Source organism: Alligator mississippiensis, chromosome 5 (genome assembly GCF_030867095.1).
Source record: "Alligator mississippiensis isolate rAllMis1 chromosome 5, rAllMis1, whole genome shotgun sequence".
NCBI classification, from domain to species: Eukaryota; Metazoa; Chordata; order Crocodylia; family Alligatoridae; genus Alligator; species Alligator mississippiensis.
Window position 1 is genome coordinate 75,086,578 of NC_081828.1, and position 22,285 is coordinate 75,108,862.

The window sequence follows — 22,285 nt, forward strand, 5'->3', positions numbered from 1 at the left end:
CCAGACCCCACATCTCCCAGTGAGGCTGTGGGAATGGAGATGAAGGTCTGGGCACTGCACTTCAATGAAGATGTGGAAAAACTTGAGAGTCCAGAGAAGAGCCACCCATATGGGCAGGGACCTGCAAGACAAGTCATATGAGGAGAGGCTGAGGGACTTGGGCCTCTTCAGCCTACAAAAGAAGGTGGAGAGGGGACTTGGTAGTGGCTTCCTGCTACATCAAGGGAGTACAGCAAGGGCTTGGTGAACAGCTGTTCACCAGGGCACCTCTGGGGAATAATGGATACAAATTTCTGGAAGGCTGCTTCAGGCTCAATTCCAGGAAAAACTCCTTCACAGGGTGTCCTAACTCGTATAAACTCCCTCCAGTGGTGGTACAGTCACCTATCCTAGAAATCTGGAAAAGGAGACTGGACAGTCACCTTGCTGGGATCACTTGACCCCAATTATCTTTTCCTGCCTAGTGCAGGGGGACTGGACCAGATGATCTACAAGGTTCTTTCCAGTTGCTAACAATCTATGAGTTCCCCTATGCTGTGTCAGCTGCCTGGCACATGCTGCCTCTTGATAAGATACCTGCTGTATTGTAGGTCTTCCCCCCCCCCCTCCTTCCAGCTGTGAAGGGAGCTGCTGTGGGGATCTAGGCTGGAGATACTTGCTAATATTAGTGCTGGGGGGTAGGATTGCCCTGATCAGGGTATCTAGCGCAACCTCCCCTCAGTCCTCTTTCAGCTGTGCCCCAGGATTGCTTAGCTGTGGCTGGCACAGGCCAGGCTTGGGCAGCAGGAAGCCCTGTCCCCTTCAGGCTGGAGTTTCACTTGAGCCTGCTATTGGCCAAACTGCTCCCTACCTGTCTAAGCACACCCTGCTAGGCCTGCCCCTGCTCCCCACGATGCCCTGCCAGGGGCCCTGGGCCTGGATCCCAGTACCACCCCATTGCCCGGGGCCTGGCCATGAGCTTCCCCTCGGAGCTTCCTCTACTGTGCAGCGCCTGTGAGGGCAGGTGGGGTCCCGTGGCGCCAGGTGCTGCCCCAACCTCAATGAGAGGCGAGCGAGACCCCGGAGGCCTGGATGCTAGGGAGTGTCACCCCGCAGCCGTGTTCAGGCAGCAGAAGCGATGCCCTCCCCACCCCCGCAACACCGCCAGGCCCTGCAAGCCTGGCGGAAAGGAAACCGAGCGTCCGGCGCCTGGAATCGAAACTCAAGTGGCGGCAGCCGAGAACAGGGGCGGGGCGGGGCGGGGCGGGGTGGCCGGGCGTATTAAGGCGGCGGCAGGAGGGGCGGGCATCCCCCCGTGGTGGAGTTGCGTGTTTCGTGGCTGTGGCCGCACGACAGGTTGTGGGGTGGGGTTCTCGCCCCGCCGGGGATCTGGCTGCGGCGGGCAGCCGGGACTCCTGGGCTCTGCCCCCGCTCGGGGGGTGGGATCCGCTACTTTGAGCGAGGGCAGCCCGGACGCCTGGGCTGTCTCCGTGGTCGCGTCCATCAGGCTGCGTGGCTCCCCGTGCCTCAGTTTCCCTCCATGTCCGCCCGGCTCTGCAGCAGCTTGCGGGAGCCCCATCGCTAGCTGGGCTGGTCTTGCCCCCTCTCTCGTGGGTCTGGCTGGGGGCTCAGGCACAGGTGGGGCTTTCATGGACTTTTGTCCTTTTTCTACAGCTTTCGCCATGGCACCAGGACAGCCGCAGAGGTGAGGGGCTGGGGTGGTGGGTGAGGTCAGGCGAGGTGAGGGGGGGTTGGTGTCTGTGGGGGGGCAGGGGTGAGGCGGGGAGCTCAGCAGCCATATGGGGAGGGAGATGGTGAAAGGGGCCCTGGTGTAGGTGAGAGGGGCTGCGGCTTGGCATTTCAAGTGGCAGGTGAGGGCACCTTCTGTGGGGTGAGAGTGAGGGGGGCTGGGGTGTGGGGCAGGGGTGAGGAGGGCACTTGTTAAGTGGGAGAGCTTGTTTTAATTCCCCCCCACCCCCACCCCCCTCCAGGCTTGCAATCTTTCCCAGCACTTGGCAAAGGCACTGTTACAGCTTGCCCAGAGGGGGAGGTCTAGATCCTCTAGTTCCCCTGTTCCTCCCAGATATCCATGAGGTCAGGGACCTAGTTGTGTCACAGCAATTGGTGGAAAGGGCTCATTGCAGCTCACCCTGGGCCCTAATAGTCTCTTCTACTGGGACAGACAGGCCAGCAAGGGCTGCTGGAGCAGGGGCAGTGGATAGTGAAATAAATGCGATCTGGGGCTGGGAGGGAGCAGCACACCTGGGCTAGATGGGCCTGTGGATATGACTGAGAAAGCAACGCACAGGGCAACCATCTCTTGCTCCCTGCAGGAGGGGCTTCCGGCAGCGGTCTCCACCCTTCCTCAAATACCTGCAGAGCATCCTGCGCAAGTACCCAGATGGGGGTCAGATCCTGAAGGTGAGTTATGGGACCAGGGAGAACCCTGTCCCTCCCTCCCTCCCCCCTTCAGCCACTGATCCCATTTGCCTCCTTGAACTGGGCAAAAACCCAGCCCAGCCCCCTCCTTTGCTGACCCAGGGCTAGTACCCAGGGGTCTGGGCCCTGTGGGGTGGTGCTGGGGCAGTTCTGATGTCTCTGTGCTTCTACAACAGGAGCTGGTGCAAAATGCAGATGATGCGCATGCCAGCAAGGTGGTGTTCCTGTACGATGAGCACAGCTATGGGACTTGCACCTTGGCTACCGAGGGGCTGAAACTAGCACAGGGTATGGTGGGGTACAGGCCAGGGGCTTGGAGAGGGGGGCAGGGGAGCCAAGGAAGAGGGTTGGAGTGGTAAGATTACAGAGGGGGCTGGCAGGGTTCTGTTGCAATGGAGTCCAGGGGTGGGTGGCTTTTGTCCTGTCTGTTGCTTGTGGCCCAGTCTATGGGAGTAGGGCTGGGGGCAGATCTTGTGAGGCCTTTGCTCCTAGCTAGGCTGGGAGGCTGGTTCAGGGGTGTGGCTTGTCATGCTTGCAGGGGCAGGGGAGTTTTTTGTTTGTTTGTTTTGTTTGTTTGTTTTGTTTTTTTTTCTTCTCATGGCAGTGCTGGGGACTAGTTGAGGGAGTGCCTTGTCTGTGCCATGGAGGGATCTTTGGGTCCCTGCACTCATGGCCTTGCCTCCCCAGGCCCTGCGCTACTGGCGTACAATGATGGGGTGTTCAGTGAAGAGGACTGGGATGGCATCCAGAACACGGGTGACAGCCACAAGCTGCGTGACCCCAGCACTGTGGGACGCTTTGGCCTGGGATTCAACTCTGTCTACCACATCACTGGTGAGGCTTGTTGCGCTACACTGCCAGGAGCAGTGGGGGCTGGGTTTGGGGTGGGATGATGTATACCTGGCAAGAGGGATGGTGACTTCCTGCTGCTGGAGAGGATGGGGGAAGGGCAGGGGGTGCAGACCTCTGGGCACAAGGGTTGGGGGAAGCTTTGGGTATGATCCTGTCACAGTCATGTAGGGTGGGGAGGTTTGGGGGAGAGTGAGCCTCCCTGCTGGTGGCTGGGGTTGTGTGTGTGGGGCAGGGGGTTGCTTCAAGGCAAGGATCAGGGAAGATGGAGGGTCAGGGGTTTCTAGTACAGTCTGGACCCCTTTTGGGGTGGGGGTGGCTTAGGAGGCTTCTGGAGTCTGGGTCGCTGCCAGGGAGAGTAAGGGGTCAGGTTTTTAGGCAGTCCTGGGCCCCTAGTAGGGCAATTTCTGAGGCTGTCATTACCAAATTGCCTGGCCCATCCCTACTTGCTGGCTCCTTTCCCCTCAGACCTGCCAGCTGTGTTGAGTGGCTCCTTGATGGGCATGCTAGACCCACAGCAGGCAGTACTGGAGGATGGCGGTATGCTGTTGGGGCTGGAGGATGCTGTGGAGCTGGCTGACCAGTTCCAGCCCTTCTGGAAGGCACTGGAGGTGCTAGGGCATGGCGAGGAGGCTGCCCCACCAGCCAAGTACTTCCCTGGTACCCTCTTTCGCTTCCCACTGCGCTGTGAGACCTCAGCCATCTCGGACAACCTATACAGCTCGGAGCGCATACGCCAGCTCTTCCAGGCCTTCCTTGCTGATGCCCCCATCTGTCTTCTTTTCCTTCGCCATGTGCGATGCGTGGCCCTCAAGATCGTGGCCAGTGATGGGACTGTCGTGGAGTTGTTGGAGGCTGTCGCTGCACCACACCCCCTCAATGGCCCCTCAAACAACCAGGATACTGCAGCTGCTGCTAAGCTGGTCTCCGTGGCCTGCCGCATGGCTGTGTCTCTGCATGGCACTGCCACTGGGAAGGAGCCTGGGCAGGACTGGTTGGTGGTCTCAGTGGCCACGAAGGCAGGTTCCTTCCCAGAGCTGGAGGAGCTGGCAGGCCAGCTGGGCAGTGCGGCAGAGATGGCGCTGGCCTATCCACTACGTGATGCCTGTATTGGACGCCTCTGCTGTTTCCTGCCCTTGCCGGCTACAGAGGAGAATGTCACACGGTTGCCACTTCATGTTAACGCTCCCTTCCACCTGACAGATGATCGGCGCCATGTTAAGTGGGCTGAGGAGGACCAGGAGCGGGATGGCTCAGCCCGTTGGAACCAGATGCTGGCTGAGGAGGTGCTGCCTCTGGCTTATCGCCACGCTGTGGCATCAGTGGCCCATTTCTCTGTTGACCCTTATGGTATCTGGCCAGACCCCAAGCTGAGCCAGCACCAGCAGCGCTATCAGAGCCTGGTGACTCGGATATGCCGAGAACTGACTGCCATGGAAGTGCTGGTGTCAGCTGACAGCTCTAGCTTGCGCAGGCTCCAGGCTGCTGATGCCATCTTCCTCCCAGAGCAGGAGGCTACAGGGCCTTTAGGGGAGGCCCTGGAGAGGGTCCTGTTGCAGGCATGTGAGCCTTTGGCCAGGATCCCACCCCATGTGCGCCGGGCACTGGTGGTCGGTGCTGAGGACAGTTCAGTTGTGAGGGAGGCCACGCGGGCCTATGTGCGGGGGGTCCTGAAGCATGTTGGCACCCCTCTGTCCCCTACTGACAAGCGGCTCTTGTTGGAGTATGTGGCAAGCGATAAGCAGTACCAGGAGCTGGAGGGGCTGCCGTTGCTGCCATGTGCTGATGGTGGATTCGTCCAGTTTGGTGATGATGGCAACTTGGTGTATGCTGACAGCCAGGCCTTCCCCAGGTGAGAGCCTGTCCCTTGGTGATCTCCCAGCCTGGGTTACAGCTGGGGACAGAAGGCCTTGGTTATGGCCAGGGTTACCTAATAGAGCCCTGGCCCCAGGTATACGGGTAGAGGCACTTGGTGGTTTTGCTATTGGCAGTGTGACTGAGCCCCACAAGCTTCGTTCACACCTGGACTAGACATTAACCCATGGAACAAGGGAGGGGGAGGTTCAGGTGCCAATGACCATAGGAGCCTGCAGCCTTTAGAGTGGAGGTCATAGGCCCTCTCTCACCCTGGTTCCCTAAGCCAGCCTTACCATATTCCTCTGCCTTGCTGTGTTCCAGAACTCTTCTGCCTGGACTGGCTCAGAGCTTTTTGCCCCAGGACCTGACAGCCACCCTGATGCAGCATTTACATTGGATCGCAGAAAAAAGTAAGAGAGTCCTGCTGGGACTGTCCCTACTATTCCCTGCCTGTCTGGATGAGGCAGACTCTGTCTTTTTTATGACAGTTCTTGTACTGTTACACAGTCCCCTGTAACATATCCCATCCTAGGAAGTGCTGTTTCTCAGTGCTGGGCAAGGGGCTCCTGGACAACTAGTCCCTGATGGACCCACCTCAGCATGAGGTCCCTGCATAACTAGTCCCTAATGCTGTTTCCACATCCCCTTCCCCATGAGCCTATATGCAAAGTGACTACATTCTCCTGGCCTTGGGGTGAGAGCATAGTCTGAGGTTGACTCTATTTTTGATATAGGGTGTCTTTCCCTTCTGCCCTTTCACAGAGCTTTTCAGAAATCTTGTACTTCTGGACCCGCGACTTGTTGTGCAGAGCCTGAAGGAATCCCTCCCTGCACACTGGTACAACCAAGATGGTTCCTCCTGTGTTACCTGGCACCCAGATCGTTCCCCCAGGCAGCCTCCCCGGCAGTGGCTCCAAGCCTTCTGGGGCTTCTTGGAGCACCATGTTCCCTTCCTGACACAACTGGAGGGCCACCCACTCATCCCTCTGAGCCCTGTGGGCCAGGGCGACTGCATCCGGCTAGCGCGGCTGACTCCAAAAAGTACACTTTTGTTCCAGAGCCGTGATGAACACAGCCTGCCGGTGGAGGTGGTCAAGGTGCTGGGCAGGCTGGGCTGCACGGTGATTCCCAGCTGGGATTTGGCATTCTGTCACCGCCAGTTGACAACCTACATCCTGGTGCCCACACCGGGCAATGTCCTCAGAGCCTTTGCCAACCTGGGTGTGGACAGCGTGGTAGACAGCATGGCCCTCCTCTCCTCAGACCAGGTCTGCACTCTCCGCCTTTTCCTCTCACAGGCACCAGCTTCTTCCCTCTCTCACCAGGAGGCTGAGGTTCTTGGCAGCCTGCCCATCTTCAAGATGCGCTCCCTCCAATCCCCACACCCTGCTGACCTGGTGCCGGCCAGGAACTACCCGGCTTTAGAGCGGAACACCATGCCAATGGTGCCTAAGGGCCTGGTGCTGCCAAAGCCAGTGCTGTATTGCCAGGATGAGGCAGACCGCCGACTGTTGCTGCAGACCCGGGGTGGCCTGCTGGGGGCAGCAGAGCTGGCACTGCAGGCGGTGCAGGCCATTGAGGCTGGTGCATATGCCAGATGGGCAAAGGACGCCAGACAGCTGCTGTTGTGGGTGCTACGGAACGGAGACTTACTCTGGAGGCAGAGTCCCAAGCTGCGGGTGCTGTGCCAGAATCTGGCATTCCTGAACTGCGGTGGGAGCTTGGCAAGGGCCAGTGACCTCTTCGACCCCACCAACAAAACCTTCCTGTCCCTGCTACCTCCCAAGCGGTTCCCACCCGCTGCCTTCCAAGAGCGGGCTGTGCTCAATTCCCTCCGTGCACTGGGGCTGAGGGTGAATGAAACGGGCATTGACCCCAGTGACATGCTAGAGGCTGCCCAGGCTGTGAGCACCCTCCAGAGGGCTGGGGAGTTGGAAAGTGCCAGGAAGAAATCTCAGGCACTGATCCAGCTGTGCAACCAGGCCCCAGTGCTGGATCGCTTCAGTTGGAAGGAGTTGCAGCAGTTGCAGAACCTGGCCTGGGTCCTTGCCACTGACCCAACCCAGCCCCAGGTGACCACGGTGTTCTTTCCCCCCAAGAAGCTGCGATCAGCTGTGTACGTTCACCTGGTGGGGCTGGCAATGGCACTGACGGATGCCTTTGGGCTGCAGGCAGAGGAGAGGCTGGGCCTGAGCCGACTGCCCCCATCGGATAAAGTAAAGGAGAACCTGATGTGCATGGTACGGGCCTTCCAGCCCAGGGATACCCAGACAGTTGTGTCCAAGCTGCATGGCATCTATCAGCACATGCAGCAATACTTGGATGACTTCTGGGTGGCACCAGTGGGTGCCACAGTGTGGAATGGTGTGGGCTTCTCCCTCCCAGAGGATGTGGTGTTGTCTTTCCCTGAAGGTCTGGACCTGAGCCACTTGATCCAGAGGGTCCCCCAGGACTTCTTGCCCTACCGCAGGCTCTTCCTGGCTTGGGGTGTCCCAGAGGCAGTAGCTGAGACAGATGTGAGCCAGGCCCTGTGCCAGTTGGCAGAGGAGATTGATGCCCGACTGAAGGGTAGTGGCACGGGTGCCGAGCTGAGGCTAGTGATTGCCATCCTGGACTGGCTGAAAAGCAGAGGATATCATGGCAATGGGGAACTGATGGTCCCAGTGCAGGGCCCACAGGGGGATGGCTTCACTCTGCGTCCGGCTTCCTCGGCCTTGTACTGTGACATTGACTGGGCTAGTCTGGGCAACCTGGGAGGGGAGGAGGCTGACCTGGCCATAGTGCATGAAGCGGTGTCCCCCACCACTGCCACTTTCCTGGGCGTGGAGCTGCTGAGCACACGGGTGCTGCAGCCAGAGCTGTTTGAGGCTTGGGGTCCCTCAGAACCCATCACCCTGCGCATCCGCAACATCCTGCGGGAGTACAGTGAGGAGGCTGACCTCTTCAAGGAATTGCTCCAGAATGCTGAGGATGCTGGGGCCCGAGCCTGCCGCTTCCTGCTAGATCTGCGGCAACCCAGAAATGGGGGCAGCACTGCCAGGCTACTGGACCCTGGCATGGCTGCCTGCCATGGTCCTGCTCTCTGGGCCTACAACAATGCCCTCTTCACCAAAGAGGACCTGGTCAACATCACCCGGGTGGGCAGTGCCTCCAAGGAGCGGCAGGAGGGCAAGATTGGCAAGTTCGGCCTTGGCTTCAACACCGTGTACCATGTGACTGATGTGCCATCAATCCTTAGTGGCTCTGTTCTCCTGATCTTTGACCCAAATGTCACCCACCTGCGCAAGCACATCCCCAACCCAGCCTGCCCTGGCATCCGCCTGGACCTGCACCAACGCCCCGTGGTGCTCAGCACCTTTGCCGAGCAGTTCCAGCCCTACTGGGGGGTGTTCGGGTGCCAGGTGCAGGAGCCCTTTGATTTCCCAGGGACACTGTTCCGCCTGCCTTTCCGGACTGAGGAAGAGGCCCGGGAGTCAAGGATATGCCAGGAGGCTTTCCGCATGGACCAGGTAGAGCAGCTCCAGTGCAGTTTCCAAGACTCATGCCACCTCCTGCTACTTTTCTTGAGGCGGGTGCAGGAGGTGTCACTGGGGCGTCTTCTTAATGGGGCCCCTTCACCAGAAGCTGCTCAGCCCCTGGCCTTGCTACAGAAGGAGGAGATCCAGAACTTCTGTGCCAAAGAGGTTTCTGGCAGCTGCATTATGGGCCCGGCCAGCATTGAGAAGCTTATGGTGCGATGGGAATTGGACTGCACTGACAGCCACTATCTGGTGCACACCTGTGTAGGCACAGGCGAGTCCTTGGCAATGTTCCAGCAGGGTGCAAGTGATGGCATCCAGCCTTCACCTCCTGCTGCTGGCGTGGCCCTGCCTCTTACCCCCTGTTCAGCAGGGAAGTGGGCTCCAGACCTGACCAACTTTGAAGGGCGTGTTTTCTGTTTTCTGCCCCTGCCCATTGTCTCTGGGCTCCCCCTGCACATCCATGGGACTTTTGCTGTCCAATCCAACCGCAAAGGTCTCTGGGACACTACAGCCAAGGGGGAATGGAATCATGTGCTGCTGCGTGATGCAGTGCTGGCTGCTTGGTTCCATGCCCTGGCTTTCCTTCGAGAGATGGACCAGGAGGGTGTGCTGAAGGGCTATGAGTATCACACCTTCTGGCCTGACACCAGCAAAGCCAGGTACCCATTCACCAAGACTGCCACTACCTTCTACCGCACCATGGCTGATGGTATGTCTAAGGAGGACCTGGTGCTGTTCTCCAATGGCCAGCGATGGTGCACATTGAAATCTGCCTGTTTCCTGGATACTGCCATTGTCTGCCATAAGCAGATGGGACAGATGGCTGCCAGAGTCTTTGCCAGGTTTCTGCCCAAACCCTTCCTGGCTGTGCCTCTGCCGGACTGGGTGAGGGCTGGGTTCCAAGCAAGTGGCCACAAGGATGCCATATTGGCCAATACATATGACTGGAGGAGGTTCTACCAGGAGATTGTTTTTGCCAACCTGGCTAGGCTGGAAACCTTTGAGCGCAATGACCTGGTTCTCCATGCCTTGGACATGAGCGACCCTGCATTGGATCAACTCCTGGTATCCATACCATGCATCCCCACCAGCCCCCAGGGGCAGCTGGAGCTGGTAGGAAAGCTGGTGCACCCAACAGGCAGGACTGCCCCACTCTATGATCCAGAAGATGGGCACTTCCCCATGGGACCCAGCTTCCTGATGCAGGACAGGCTGTCTCGGCTGGAGTGCCTGGGTATGGCCAGGGATTCTGTGCCCATGGAGGAGCTGATAGGGCGGGCACATACAGTGCAGGCCCTCTGGCAGCAAGATTGCCAGCTGGCCTGCCAGCGTTCCTGCCTCATCCTGGAACTCCTGCAGAGCCTCCTGAAGGAGACCTCTAACAACACTACCCAGGTGATCTTCCGCACCATCCCCTTTCTGCCAGCCACCCTGCCCAGTGCCCACCGTGACCTTCGCCCACCTGCTGACCTGTTCCTCCATAAGCACCGGAATTTGGTGGGTCTAATCCAGCCTATCCTGGCTAAGGAGGACCTGGGGGAAGACCTGAAGCTCTCCCTAGATGTGCAATCCTTCCTGGGGCTGAGCCGCAAGCCAACATCTGGTATGGTGCTGCAGCAGCTGAGGGAACTGTGCCAGGGCTCCAATGCCATGCCCAGGTCAGAGGTACAGATGATAGCACAGCAATGCTATGCCTACCTGGACAAACTGGTGGGGAAGCAGCCCGGAGTTGAGCAAGAAGTGGCTCAGGAGGGCCGTGCATTCCCTTTCATTTTTGTGGGGGAACAGTTTGTTCCAGCAAAGGTAGTGGCCCACATGCTGCCTTTTGATGCTTCCCCATACCTGCACAAGCTGCCCCAGGAGTACAAGGAGTTCAAGGTACTCTGGGAGTGCATTGGGTTGCAGGAGAACTTCTCTCTGGAGGACTACATCCTGGTGCTGCAGGAGCTGGCCAAGAAGAAAAGTGGGGAGCCCCTGTCAGAGGAGGAGAAGAAGCTGGTGCTGCGGGTGGTGAATTCAGGGCTGATGGAGACTGTGCCGGAAGGACAGGCAGTTAACACCTACCAAGCCCAGGGCATCTTCTTTCCAGACCAGAGCGGAGTTTTGCGTCCCCTCAGCAAGCTGCGCTTCGATGACACACCCTGGCTGCCCCGTGAAAAGGGGACTTTGCTGTGCCATGTTTCGATTGCCCGGGATGTGGCAATGCGTTGTGGCATCCCCACCACCAAGCACCGGGCGCTAGAGAGGGGAAAGATCATGGGGCTGGAGCTCACTCCATGGGTGTCAGAGTTTGGGGCCCGGGAAGACTTGAAAACACGTCTGCAGAACATCCTGTGGGAGTACTCCTCCACCCATGATGTGCTGAAGGAGCTGCTGCAGAATGCTGATGATGCTGGCGCCAGCCAGATCCACTTTGTCTGGGACCGACGTCACCACCCCACTGAACGCATCTTTTCTAAGGACTGGGCCCAGCTCCAGGGCCCTGCCTTGTGTGTCTACAATGACAAGCTGCTTCAGCAAGAGGACGTTGAGGGCATCCAGTGCCTAGGTTGCGGGGGCAAGGGAGGGCGCCAGGACATGACTGGCAAGTACGGGCTTGGCTTCAACACTGTCTACCATCTGACTGATTGCCCTGCCTTCCTGACGGGTGACAGTGCCCTTGGTGTCTTTGACCCCAATCTCTTCTATCTGCCAACAGCTACTGAGCAGTTTCCTGGTGCCATGTTTAGCATCAACAGTGACTTCAAGAAGACCTTCCCACATGTTTATGACACTTTCCTGCCCAGTTTTTTTGACCTGAGCCAGGGCGTGCTCTTCCGGCTGCCCCTGCGTACAGCGGAGGGGGCTGTCCGCTCACAGATTTGCCAGCAGGCTGTGCGTGAACGGGACATCCAGGATATGCTGGAGGAACTCAAGAAAGAGGCAGACAGCTTGGTCCTCTTCCTTAGCCACCTGCGCACGGTGATCTTCTCAGAGATCCCTGAGGATGGGGAGTTTCCACGGGAGTTGCTGCGGGTGGAGACGGAGATGAGGGACGAGTACATGGCCCAGAGGCAGGACTTTCAGGAGCAGCTAAGCCAGATGGCCACCCAGCGTTGCCAGCATGGAGAGGCCAAGCCACTGATGGTTGCCTACAATATGAAGGTCAGGAATAATGGTTCCACTCCCTGCACCCACTGGGTGGTGGTCAGGCAGGTTGGGGTGCAGGATGCAGCTGAGGAGTCTCCAGACATAGCGCGCCTGCCCCATGGTGCTGTGGCAGCTTGCCTGGATGTGGCCCTGCAAGGCAGCGCCTTCTGCACCTTACCATTGCCAGTGAAAACCGGCCTTCCTGTCCACATCAATGGGAACTTTGCTGTGGATTCGGCCCGCCGTGACTTGCACAAAGCCAATAACAGGAGCCCTGGAGAGGCCTGGAACGACTTCCTTCTGCGGTGCGTCCTAACTCCTCTCTACTGCGAGCTCCTGGAGCAGCTGCGGCAGACACTGGGGCAGGAGCCACTATATTTCAGCACACTCTTGGCCTGTTCACGCAAGCTGAAGAGCAGTTACCTGGCATACTTCCCCACTGTGACAGAGTGCGTTCCCCCATACTGGCAGCAACTTGTCCGACATGTCTACCACCGCATAGAGGAGAAGTGCCTGCCTCTCTTGCCAGTGTACCAAAGGGAGACTGCCTCCCTGCTCAAAATGGACCAGATCTGCATCAAGTGGACCACGCTTGGCCAGGGAGACTTAACCCAAAAGCCCTACTTCTTGTTGAAGGAGATGACCCAGAAAATGGACTGCATCCTCCAGAGCCTTGGTATGCGTCTGGTCCCAGCATTCCAGGGTCTCTGGCAGATCCATGACGAGTTTGCCAGAGCAGGTGTGAAGGTCCTGGCCTTGGAACCCTCTTCCCTGTGCCATTTCCTCAAGGCTCTACCCCTGAGTTTGCCCTGCCCACTTTCAGAGACCGTGCTGAAAGACAAGTTCCGCTGCTCTGTCCTGCTGGATTTTTGCATGGAACCGGTGGAATTGAACACCCCAGATAAGGACCTGGAGGGGCTGCCCCTTCTGGTGACCCAGGATGGCATGCTACGGCAGCTCTGTTCCCAGGAACCCGTGTTCTACAGCAAGGCCTACCGCCTCTTCCCCCAGCAGTGCCACCACTTCTTTGACTGTTCCATGACCTTCAGAATCCCATGCCTCAAGGATCAGGGCTTTCTGCAGGATTTCACCCTCCAGGAGGCTGCCCAGTTTGTTCAGGAGGTGGTGGGCCGCCCAGGCTGGGAGAGCCAGTTACAAGAAAACCAGACGTGGTTGCAAGAAGTCTGGAGCCTCTTTGACAACCTAGTCTATCAGGAGAACAGGGTGAAGGAAGAAGCTATGAAAAAAGCTTTTGAAAACTTGATGTCCCTTCTTAAGGACTTGGCTGTCCTCCCTGTTTGCCACACTCAGTCCAAGACAAAGCACTTAGTACCCTTGTCAGACCTCCCCTCCATCCTCTACCCAAGTAGAGATGAAATGTTTAAACTCCTGAGCAAGCTGGGCTTTGCCAACATGGATATCCACCTGCTGCCTCGAAGCATCACTGTGTTCTGCATCCAACCCCGCACACTGCAACCTGATGACCTGCCTGCATTACTGGGGCACCTGGCCACCAGAGCGGACCTTCGCTGGAACCAGCTGAACTCCTGTGAGACCAACAGCCTGCTGCAATTCTTCCTCAGGGACATGGAGAAGGTGGTGTGTAACCAGGCCCTGTTGGCCAAGTTCCGTTCCCTGCCCCTGTTCCAGACCCATCTGGGGAACCGAGTAGCTCTGACTCCATACTGTAATGTCTATGTCCTAGATACCAAAATTGCCAAGTCATCTGAGACCTTCAAGGAGCTCTACCAGGTGGATGAGCAGACTGTCTGGTTGCAGAACAATGAGATAAATCAGTGCCTCTCCCAGAGCTTGAAGCTCCCAGTGTTAAATGACCTGCGGCATTTTATTCAGCATCTCCTGCCGTGCCTGCCCTCTTTCTCTGAAAGACAGTTGCAGGACATCCTGAAGCTGCTGTTTGAGATCCAGAAGAGTTTCAATTGGGAGGAGCACCAGGATGAGAGAGAAATTATTTTCACGGCCTTCCAGCCTATCAGATTCATCCGGGACAGGGATGGGGTCCTGCGCCAAGCATCCTACTTCTACGACCAAGATTCAAAGTTGTTCAAGGACCTGGGGCTGGAGGCCAAGTTTGTGCCCAAGGTGTTCTTTAAGGTGATGGGGGTTAGCAAGCCAAAGGTGCATAACTTTCTGCTGGCTGTGGGCATGAAGAAGGAGCTCTCCAAGGAGGACTTTTTGAAGCTGGCCAGGCAGATTGAGCAGAAGGCAGTGCTGGATGGTGCCATGGCTGGGAGCCTGCCTGCTGAACGCAAGGCCCTGCTGTGCCACCTGCTGTCCTGGAAGAGTGATTCCTTGCAGGACAGCTTCCTTCAGCAGGTTTCCACCATCCGCTTCTTGATCTCGCAAGAGGTGCCAGCCTGCCTGAGCAGCTTCCACCCGCCCTTTGCCCCACCTACACAGCCAGTGGCTCTGAAGGGTGCAGTGCTGCACAGCAATGGTATCTCAAGCAAAGATACCATCACCCTGGCCTGGACTGCTGTCGTGATTTTGTCGCTCTCACCTGTAGAGGAGAAAAGCAAGGTCGTGTTGGAGCGGCTTGGGGTACTGTTCAAGCTACCAACCATGCTGGTTGCGACCAACCTGGCAAATGTCTGCCGCGCACAGTGCAAAACTGAAGAGGATAGGAAGATGCGGACGGAAGCCCTCACGTGCATGTATGCCTTCCTGCAGGATGACCTGGACAACTTTGATGCTGCCTGCTTGGCAGGGGTCCCTTCAATCCTGGTGAAAGGGGAAGCAGTGGCAGAGCCCAGCCAGGTGGTCATCTCTCTACGGGATGAGCAGGAGCTCTGCCCTTACCTCTTCACAACATCTCCGCAGTTGGGTTTCTACACCAAGCTTTTGCAGAAGCTGGGGGTGGAGCTGGAGCCCTCCCTTCACCACTATATCCGGACCCTCAGTCAGATCTACAGAGAGACAAAGGACAAGGAACGCCTGCAGCCCAACCTAACCAAGACGGTGCTGAGGGCAACTCAGCACCTATTCCAGCTGCTCCACATCTCACAGAAGCAGGCAGATTTCTCAGGGGTGGAGGAGCTACACCTGCCCTGCACTGATGGGAAACTGTACCCTTCCAATACCTTGGTCTACAACAACTGCACCTCCTGCCACTTCAGGAAAGTCCTGGAGCAGACCTTCCACTTCCTGGTGGACCTCTCCAAATGCCACCTGCCTGCCCAGGAGTACCAGCATGGGAAGCTGGTGCAACTACTGCCCCAGGCCTTGAGACCCAAGATGCTCTCGGAGATCACAAAGCAGCGCCTGGAGGAGAATTTGCTGAGACTGTGTCACTATGGTGACCATTGTGAGCATCAGAGGCACTTCCAAAGGCTCTTGGTCTCCCAGCATTTCCAGGAGGGTTTGATGTCTTTGTTGAGGTGGCAGAGCGAGGAGGAGGTGGGGAAGGAAGCCAGGCAGGATTGGCTTGGGGCCTTCTCAGGTGAGCAGCTGGAGGTGGTGTGCTGCAAGGAGATCTGGACGGTGCTGGTGCACCAGGCAAAGCTGGTGGAGGGCAGCCAGCATCAACGGGTGGTCTTTGTGTCCCGAGATGCTGAGGGGCAGCGCCACATCCATCTGCAGCACTGGGAGAAGGCAACAGACCGCCAGGTGGTAGAGGTTACAAACACCTTGGCCACAGAGGTGAACAGCATGCTTGGAGAAATGCTGCTCCCTAATTCCATGAACATCCTCAGAGAGATGCTGGCTTGCAAGAACCCAAGTGAAGTTGCTGAATTGTTGGAGGACAAAGGGGTCCCCCTGCAGCCCATCCCCTGCCCCAGTGCCTATGCCCTACCTCCACCAGGTGAGGAGATCCCTGAAGAATGGCATGATTGTCTGGACATGAGCATCCTTAACACCTTCTCCCCACACGACTATGTGGGCTACCTGTACCCAGCAGTGCCAGGGGAGCGCTACCTGTATGCTGTGGTGCTGGAGCTCCTGAAAGGTGGGCAGGTGCCCACCTACTGCATTGACCTGGGAGCTGGGCGCCATGAGGAGGTCACTGCCAATGACCTGTACCAGTTTAAGAGGAGTCAGCCAAAGCCCTGGTGCCCTAGTACAGCAGTGGTACCAGTGCTAGACCCAGAGGGGCAGAGCAAGGAGCGGGAGAAGTGGTACCAGAAGTCCCTGGCAGAAATAAAAAAGGAGGTGGATGCCTGTCTGGTGAATCTCTGGGCACTGCCTGATGCAGAACGGCACAAGGCCATCCGGCGCCTCTACCTACGCTACCACCCTGACATGAATGTGGAGCGGGAGGAGCTGGCCAATGAGGCGTGCAAGTACCTACAGGATCAGATCCAGCAGCTAGAAGAGAATGGGAACCTGCAACCTGCCAGTGGTACCAGCCCTAGTCCACATGGTTCCAGGGGCTCTCATGCCTTCTGGGGCACATGGGACAAGCAGGCTCACCGACACAGGCAGAGCCGCCAGCAATTCACAGAGCAGGCACGTGGCAACTTCCACTATGATTTCTGGTCACACCAGCAGACCAAGGTGTCCAGAAGCACCCAAGCTGGGGAGGCCATGCGCTGGTTCCGGCAGGCAGAGAGTGACTTACGAGCAGCCTGCCATGATGTGGGCCAACATGCCACTGAGTGGGTCTTCTACAAAGTCCACCGTGCTGTGGAGAAAGCTCTGGCTGCCGCCACATTCAGTCACGGAGAGCCCTTTGAGCCAGGGCACATGCTGGACACGTTGGCCCAGAAGGTGGCGGCCTATGCCCCTCAGCTGGAAGGTGTCCTGGGGCTGGTGGATAAGCTGGGAGACTATGGCGTGGACAGCAACACCACACAGTATCCCAGCTACCACCACCCACCCACCATTCCCAATGAGGCCTTCCCGGCTGCCAAGGAGCAAGAGGTGCTCAGGCTGGCACAGAGCCTGCTGGATGCGGTACAGGTCTATATGACCCGGCCATGAGACTGCCCCCAGGTGCCAAAGCCAGAGACTGTACCACAGGGACTAAAGCCTGCTTCTGGCTACAACTTTTTAGGGCTGAATAGGTCTCCCCAGGTTGGGGGAAAGGGAGACGGGCTACATGCTACAGCCCTGCTCCTCACTTCATTCTTAGTTGTCTGTATGGTTTTGGTTTTTGTTTTTTTCTGGGAAATAAATTTGCTGTTTTCAGTGTCATGGTGCCATGTTTGTTTGTGTCCCTCTGCACTGCTCAGACCCCTCACTTCTTACCATGGTGTATGCATATGTGTCAAGAGGGTCCAGGCTCAGAACAGCTTCCTTCCCTGGATTTAGCTGTCGGGCACTACTCAGCCATGCTATCACCCTTCCATAGCTAAGCTATGTCATCTCCGTGCCCCAGGCCAGGGCCCTTTCCGAAAAATCTGAAGGTACATCATGCCAGGGGGCAACTATGTAGCCTAACCCCCCTCCCCCCCCGCCCATCCAGAGTTGACATCAGACAGAACTTGTTACCTATGGGGGTAAGAGATGATACTCTTTCACCTTGGCAGGGCAGCACAACCCCCACCTCCCCTGTACCACCCTATCCATACCAACTTGTGACATAGAAAAGGGGAGGAAGACGGGTCCAGAGGTATTTCCACTGTGTCCCCTGCTTCTGGGAGACCTGACAATAGGAGGATGGCCTACTCGTGCTTGTGATAAGTTGCAGGGGGCCTGTAATGACTGACTCTTGGATAGAGGCCATCCCTTCAGTCCAGTTGAGACTTCCCTGTGCTCATGACAGGTACTGTTGGAAGTGTCTTAGCTCCTGCCACTCCCTTGCATAGTGCACAAAAGATCCTATTATGGGTCTCTAAGGGTGCTGGCCCTGATCTAGGCACATGCATGGGCACAGACTGGCTCAGCGTGTGGCAATGGCATATCTCTGTTGGGTGTGATTGGTTCTCATGCAGGGGCCACAATGTGCTGCATTTCAGACTGATTCACCTCCTGGGACAGGAGCACATTGCACAAAATCACCTGGAGAGAGATTGGTGGGCAAGCGGGGGTCCCAAGGTGGGGAGCTGTGTAGGGAAGCTTGGCTTTCCCCCTCTACTCATGGGCTGCCCAGGCCTTGTCCAGGACCAGTGCTGGATACTCTTGCAAGTAAGGCCTGGCCTAGGTGCCAGGCACCAGTCCTAGGGCACAGGGACTTAGCCACAGTGGGATTCTCCAGCACAGCTGACTGGCCCAGAACCTATCCCACTGCACAGAGAGGCACCTGGCTGGTCCCCAAAATTGTGTGCTGCAGCATGCCCACAGCACTTTCCAGACCCCAGGTAAAGGATCCAGAGCCCCAGAGCACTCCTCACTCCACTACCTACAGCATGAGCAGAGTGGGAGACGGTGCCAATGGCAGAAATGTCTCTCAGGTGTCTGATGCTGAACACAACCCAAACATTACACGGTCCTATCTCCACTCCACCCCCACTGAACTTAACCATGTAATACGCACGCCCTCCTCCCTTCCAGCAACAATCCAGTGTACAGTCCCATGGCAGGATAGAATTCAAGGTGGAACTATGCTCTTGCATGTCCCTTCCTGTTGCTCTTGTCCTCATTTCTGTAGTTTCCATCTGTTTCTTCTCCCTGCTGGTTTCCACCTCCAGACTATGTGGGGGAAGGTTTAATTCTTCATGCTACATATATGGCCTGGGGGTCTCCAGCTTTGCTCTTTTACTCCTGTGGCTGTAGGTTGTACCCCAGATTTCTTCTGTAGCTCTTCATTTGTTATTCTTTCAGGTCAAAATGCTCTGAATTTTCTTCTTGGGCAGTCCTTACGAAATATTTCTGATAACTACACAAATCTTTGGCACTGTCTTTGGGTACTTGGGCTTGGAGAGGAACATGCTTTTCCTACTGCTGCAATGTTCTTGCACTTTGTTTTTTAGGTTTGTCAGATTTGTCCTCCAAATGTTTCCAAGTGATGGAAAGGCTTTAATACATTTGATTGACTGACATCTTTATCTCTCTCATTGTCTCCGCTTGCTGTTATTGTACTGCCTGGATATGTACGTTCTTTGACATTCATGATCTCTTTTTCACTGTTGATAACAGTGAAACAATCTTTGTTCTCAGTATTTAAACACATTGACTTGGTCTTCTTTATGTTGATTCTGAGTCCAATCTTTCTGGAAGCTTCTGTGAACACCAATGGTGGTTTTTTGCATACCTCCCTTGCTGCTAGGCTGCAGGAAGATATTGGCACCATCTAAATCAGTGAAATGCCTCTTGTTTCTTGCTTTGTAACTTCTTTCACCAGCCAGAATGAACCAGAGGGGTAAGAGGATACATTTTATCTGTATTTCTAAATATTTACTCCTACTTTTCTAATACAGAACTGACTGAAATTCCCATATTTGGTACTTGTATGTCAGTTGATCTTCAGGCTTATATGATAACCAAAATATACTCTTCAAAATCTTATCTTTGAGATAGAAATTAAGATAAAATACAATGAACTATATTTTGTTCTGTTCGTTTACACAGCTCTTATTCCAGAATAGTGGTTAATAGTTTAAATTATACTCAAGATTTACAGGAGCACACTGCACAAAATCACCTGAAGGGAGATTGGTGGGCAAGTGGGGGGTGGAGTGGGGATGGAGACAGAAGGCTACATGCTGCTGCCCTGCTCACTCCATTCTTAGTTTTATCTGTTCTAATTTTATCTGTATTTCTAAAACTAACATTGAATTTGCTCTCTCTTGATTTCTTTGTATTCAGAATTGTCATGCAGAGTTTCAGCAACAGCCACCATTTTTGTGGAATTCCATAATGCTGTGAGATGTTCCATAGTGACTTGGTGAAGTTTTATCACACACCTTCCTCAAATCCACAGAGTAAAGACTGACCTGCTACCTTCAGCACTTCATTCTAAGGTCTAAAGAAAAAGACCTGATCAGTCCACAATATTCTCTTGCTAAATCCTGCCCCCTCTTGTCACAATGGACTTGGACTTCATTTGAGATGCTGCTGCTAAGAGCTTTGCCTGCAAATTGGCAAAAGGGTTACTTCTCTCCAGTCTTGCAAGTACCTGACTTCCCTTCCTAATGGTGATGCTGCGCCTCCAGATTACTGGCTTATTTTAGGAAGTTGAGAAGTTTCCATTTCACGAGCCTTCTACTGGACATTTCTGGGCAGAACCCATCCTCCTCAGGTGGTTTCCCATTTTTCAGAAATTCAGCTTTTCCATAGTACCTCTTTTATAATTTCAGCTGGTGAGCCATGCAGATTTTGATAACTTTCTTGGATATTTAACAAATCTCATCTATTGAAAATGATTTTGAAGTGACACTTCTGTCTTATGCTTCCTTTTTGTAATTGATTACCTGCCTCAACTTTCAATGGGAAGTATCACTGTTTACAGATGCTCAATCCCCCCTAAGTCTTCCAGTGACTTAACCTGTGAGTTTGGCAGCTGCAGTCACAAGCTTTCCAAAATATTGTCTTTCATTGCTTCTGGTGTTGGCTACAAATGTCCAACTCGGGATCCTTAAAATTCTGGTTTATTAGGCAGATTGAAACACTGTAATGAAGTCAAATCATAAACCTGGGGGCTGGTCCCCACACACGTGCGCACACACACAGTAGCGAGCTACAAGAGTCGGGTATACCTATCCCACAGGCTCTGGAGTCTGCCGTCGATGGCCAGTCAAGGCTTCTTCCAGCGTGGTGTTATCACCACGCTGGTCCTTCTGGCTGGACAGGTCGGGTGCTGGTCAAGTTGGAGATCAAGAGGGTGCCGCTGAGGGTCACTTTTCACTGCTTTTTATCTGTCCTTGGCAGACTTTGGTGACTCCCCAGCTTTCAGGTTTGTCCAATCCAGGGGTCGTTGACCCTTGTGGGACTTCCCCCTCGGTGGCTACTGGATGGCATCTGTCAGCCCCTGGGGTCATCCGCAAGTACGTGCAGGTTTGGGAGTCCATTGATGAATTTTGAATAGGGCTCTGGGAGCGGTCGATCTGGAGATATTCAGCCCAAAAGTTGGTCCCCGGTGTTAATTAATTCAGACCAGGGCTTCTAGCCCTTGAACAGTGAAGTATAGAGAATTCCCGGTTGCTACATTGTCTCCTATTGATTTCTTCTGTTGGTTGATCTGCAGTTTCCCTAGGTGTTAATTGATACTTGCTACTGTGTTACACGCATTCAGTCACTGATTCACTAGGTCTTTCAGGGGCCAGCCTGATACAGGAAAGCTGCAGTTTAATTCCTGCCCTTGTTAACATTGTTACAGTGTATAACTTACTTCTGAAACTAAACACATTTAGTTAAAAGGTGAGGAGTATAAAATATAAGCTACAAGAGTAATGCCATGGCACACAAATAGATAAAAATACCAAAATACAAGGGGAGATACGAAATACACACGTACAAACTTTAAAATACAATTCCTTATCTTATACTGAAAGAAAGAGGAAGGAAGAAAAGGTAGAAGAGAAACATCCAAAGAGGGGAGAGCAAACGCAGGCAAGAGGAAAAGGGGGCTTTCTGCTACACTGGTATAATTCTTTACCTTTTGTTCTTTCTTGGGCAAGCTTCTGCCAACATTCTTTTCTGTTGGTCTCATAGTTTCATAGTAGCTAGGGTCAGGAGGGACCTCAACAGATCATCTAGCCTGACCCCCTGCCACAGGCAGGAATGAATGCTGGGTTCACAAGACCCCAGACAGGTGATCGTCCAACCTCCTCTTGAATTTGTCCAGGGTAGGGGCGAGGACCGCTTCCCTGGGAAGTTGGTTCCAGATTTTGGCCACCCTAACTGTAAAATATTGCCTTCTGATCTCTAACCTAAACCTATTCTCCATCAGCTAATTACCATTGTTCCTCGTCACCCCAGGTGGTGCTGGGGAGGAAAGGGCTTTACCTATTTGCTGTTGCTCTCCCTTGATGAGCTTGTAGGCAGCCACCAGGTCCCCCCTCAGCCTCCTCTTGCAACAGGTTCAGGTCCTTCAGTCTCTCCTCGGCCTGTCCTGCTGCCCTCTCACCAAGTGGGTGGCACTCCTCTGAACCCTCTTCAGGCTGGCCACATCCCTTTTGAAGTGTGGCGCCCAGTACTGGACACAGTACTCCAACTGTGGCCTGACCAAAGTCGCATAGAGGGGGAGTATCACCTCTCTGGACCGGCTTGAGATGCATCTTTGGACACATGACAAGGTATGGCTGGCCTTGCTGGCTGCGGTCTGGCATTGGCGGACTCCTATAATGACTCCCTCTTGATTTCTTTTTTTCCTTCCTTCCATCATTTTCCAAGTAATCTTCAATATCCATTGTGTTTTTTCCTGGGTTTCCTCTTGTGTCCTTGCACATTTACCTTTACTTTCATTATTGTATTAAACCAAGAGATATCCAGATCTTCTTCATTCAGTCTGCTCCTGATATCTGCATAGAACCCCTGCTTGACAGTTTGATTTTTCCTCTTTCAACTCCTTTGGTTTTTCTGCAACTTTAACTTGCTTTCTGTGAAGGTCATTTGCATGTTGCTTCACTTGCATTGAGGGAAGATTTTTTTCACTCATGGTTAATCATGGT

The 22,285-nt window shown here is 54.9% G+C and overlaps 1 protein-coding gene across 1 annotated transcript; it reads left to right on the forward strand.

Annotated features, from left to right (window-relative positions):
• Positions 1-1,278: 1,278 nt before the first annotated feature.
• LOC106737114 (sacsin) lies at positions 1,279-16,928 on the forward strand. The gene is made up of 8 exons (XM_019500906.2): positions 1,279-1,335; positions 1,654-1,684; positions 2,313-2,400; positions 2,595-2,706; positions 3,106-3,252; positions 3,736-5,119; positions 5,446-5,534; positions 5,887-16,928. The coding sequence occupies exons 2-8, from the start codon at positions 1,662-1,664 to the stop codon at positions 16,713-16,715; spliced, it is 12,672 nt and encodes a 4,223-aa protein (XP_019356451.2). The 5' UTR covers positions 1,279-1,335; positions 1,654-1,661; the 3' UTR covers positions 16,716-16,928.
• Positions 16,929-22,285: the final 5,357 nt, after the last annotated feature.

Coding starts and splice junctions, on each gene's coding strand:
- LOC106737114 (XM_019500906.2), top strand. CDS start 1,662: ATGGCACCAGGACAGCCGCAGAG. Junction 1,685..2,312: donor GCACCAGGACAGCCGCAGAG/GTGAGGGGCTGG, acceptor TGCTCCCTGCAG/GAGGGGCTTCCGGCAGCGGT. Junction 5,120..5,445: donor GACAGCCAGGCCTTCCCCAG/GTGAGAGCCTGT, acceptor GCTGTGTTCCAG/AACTCTTCTGCCTGGACTGG.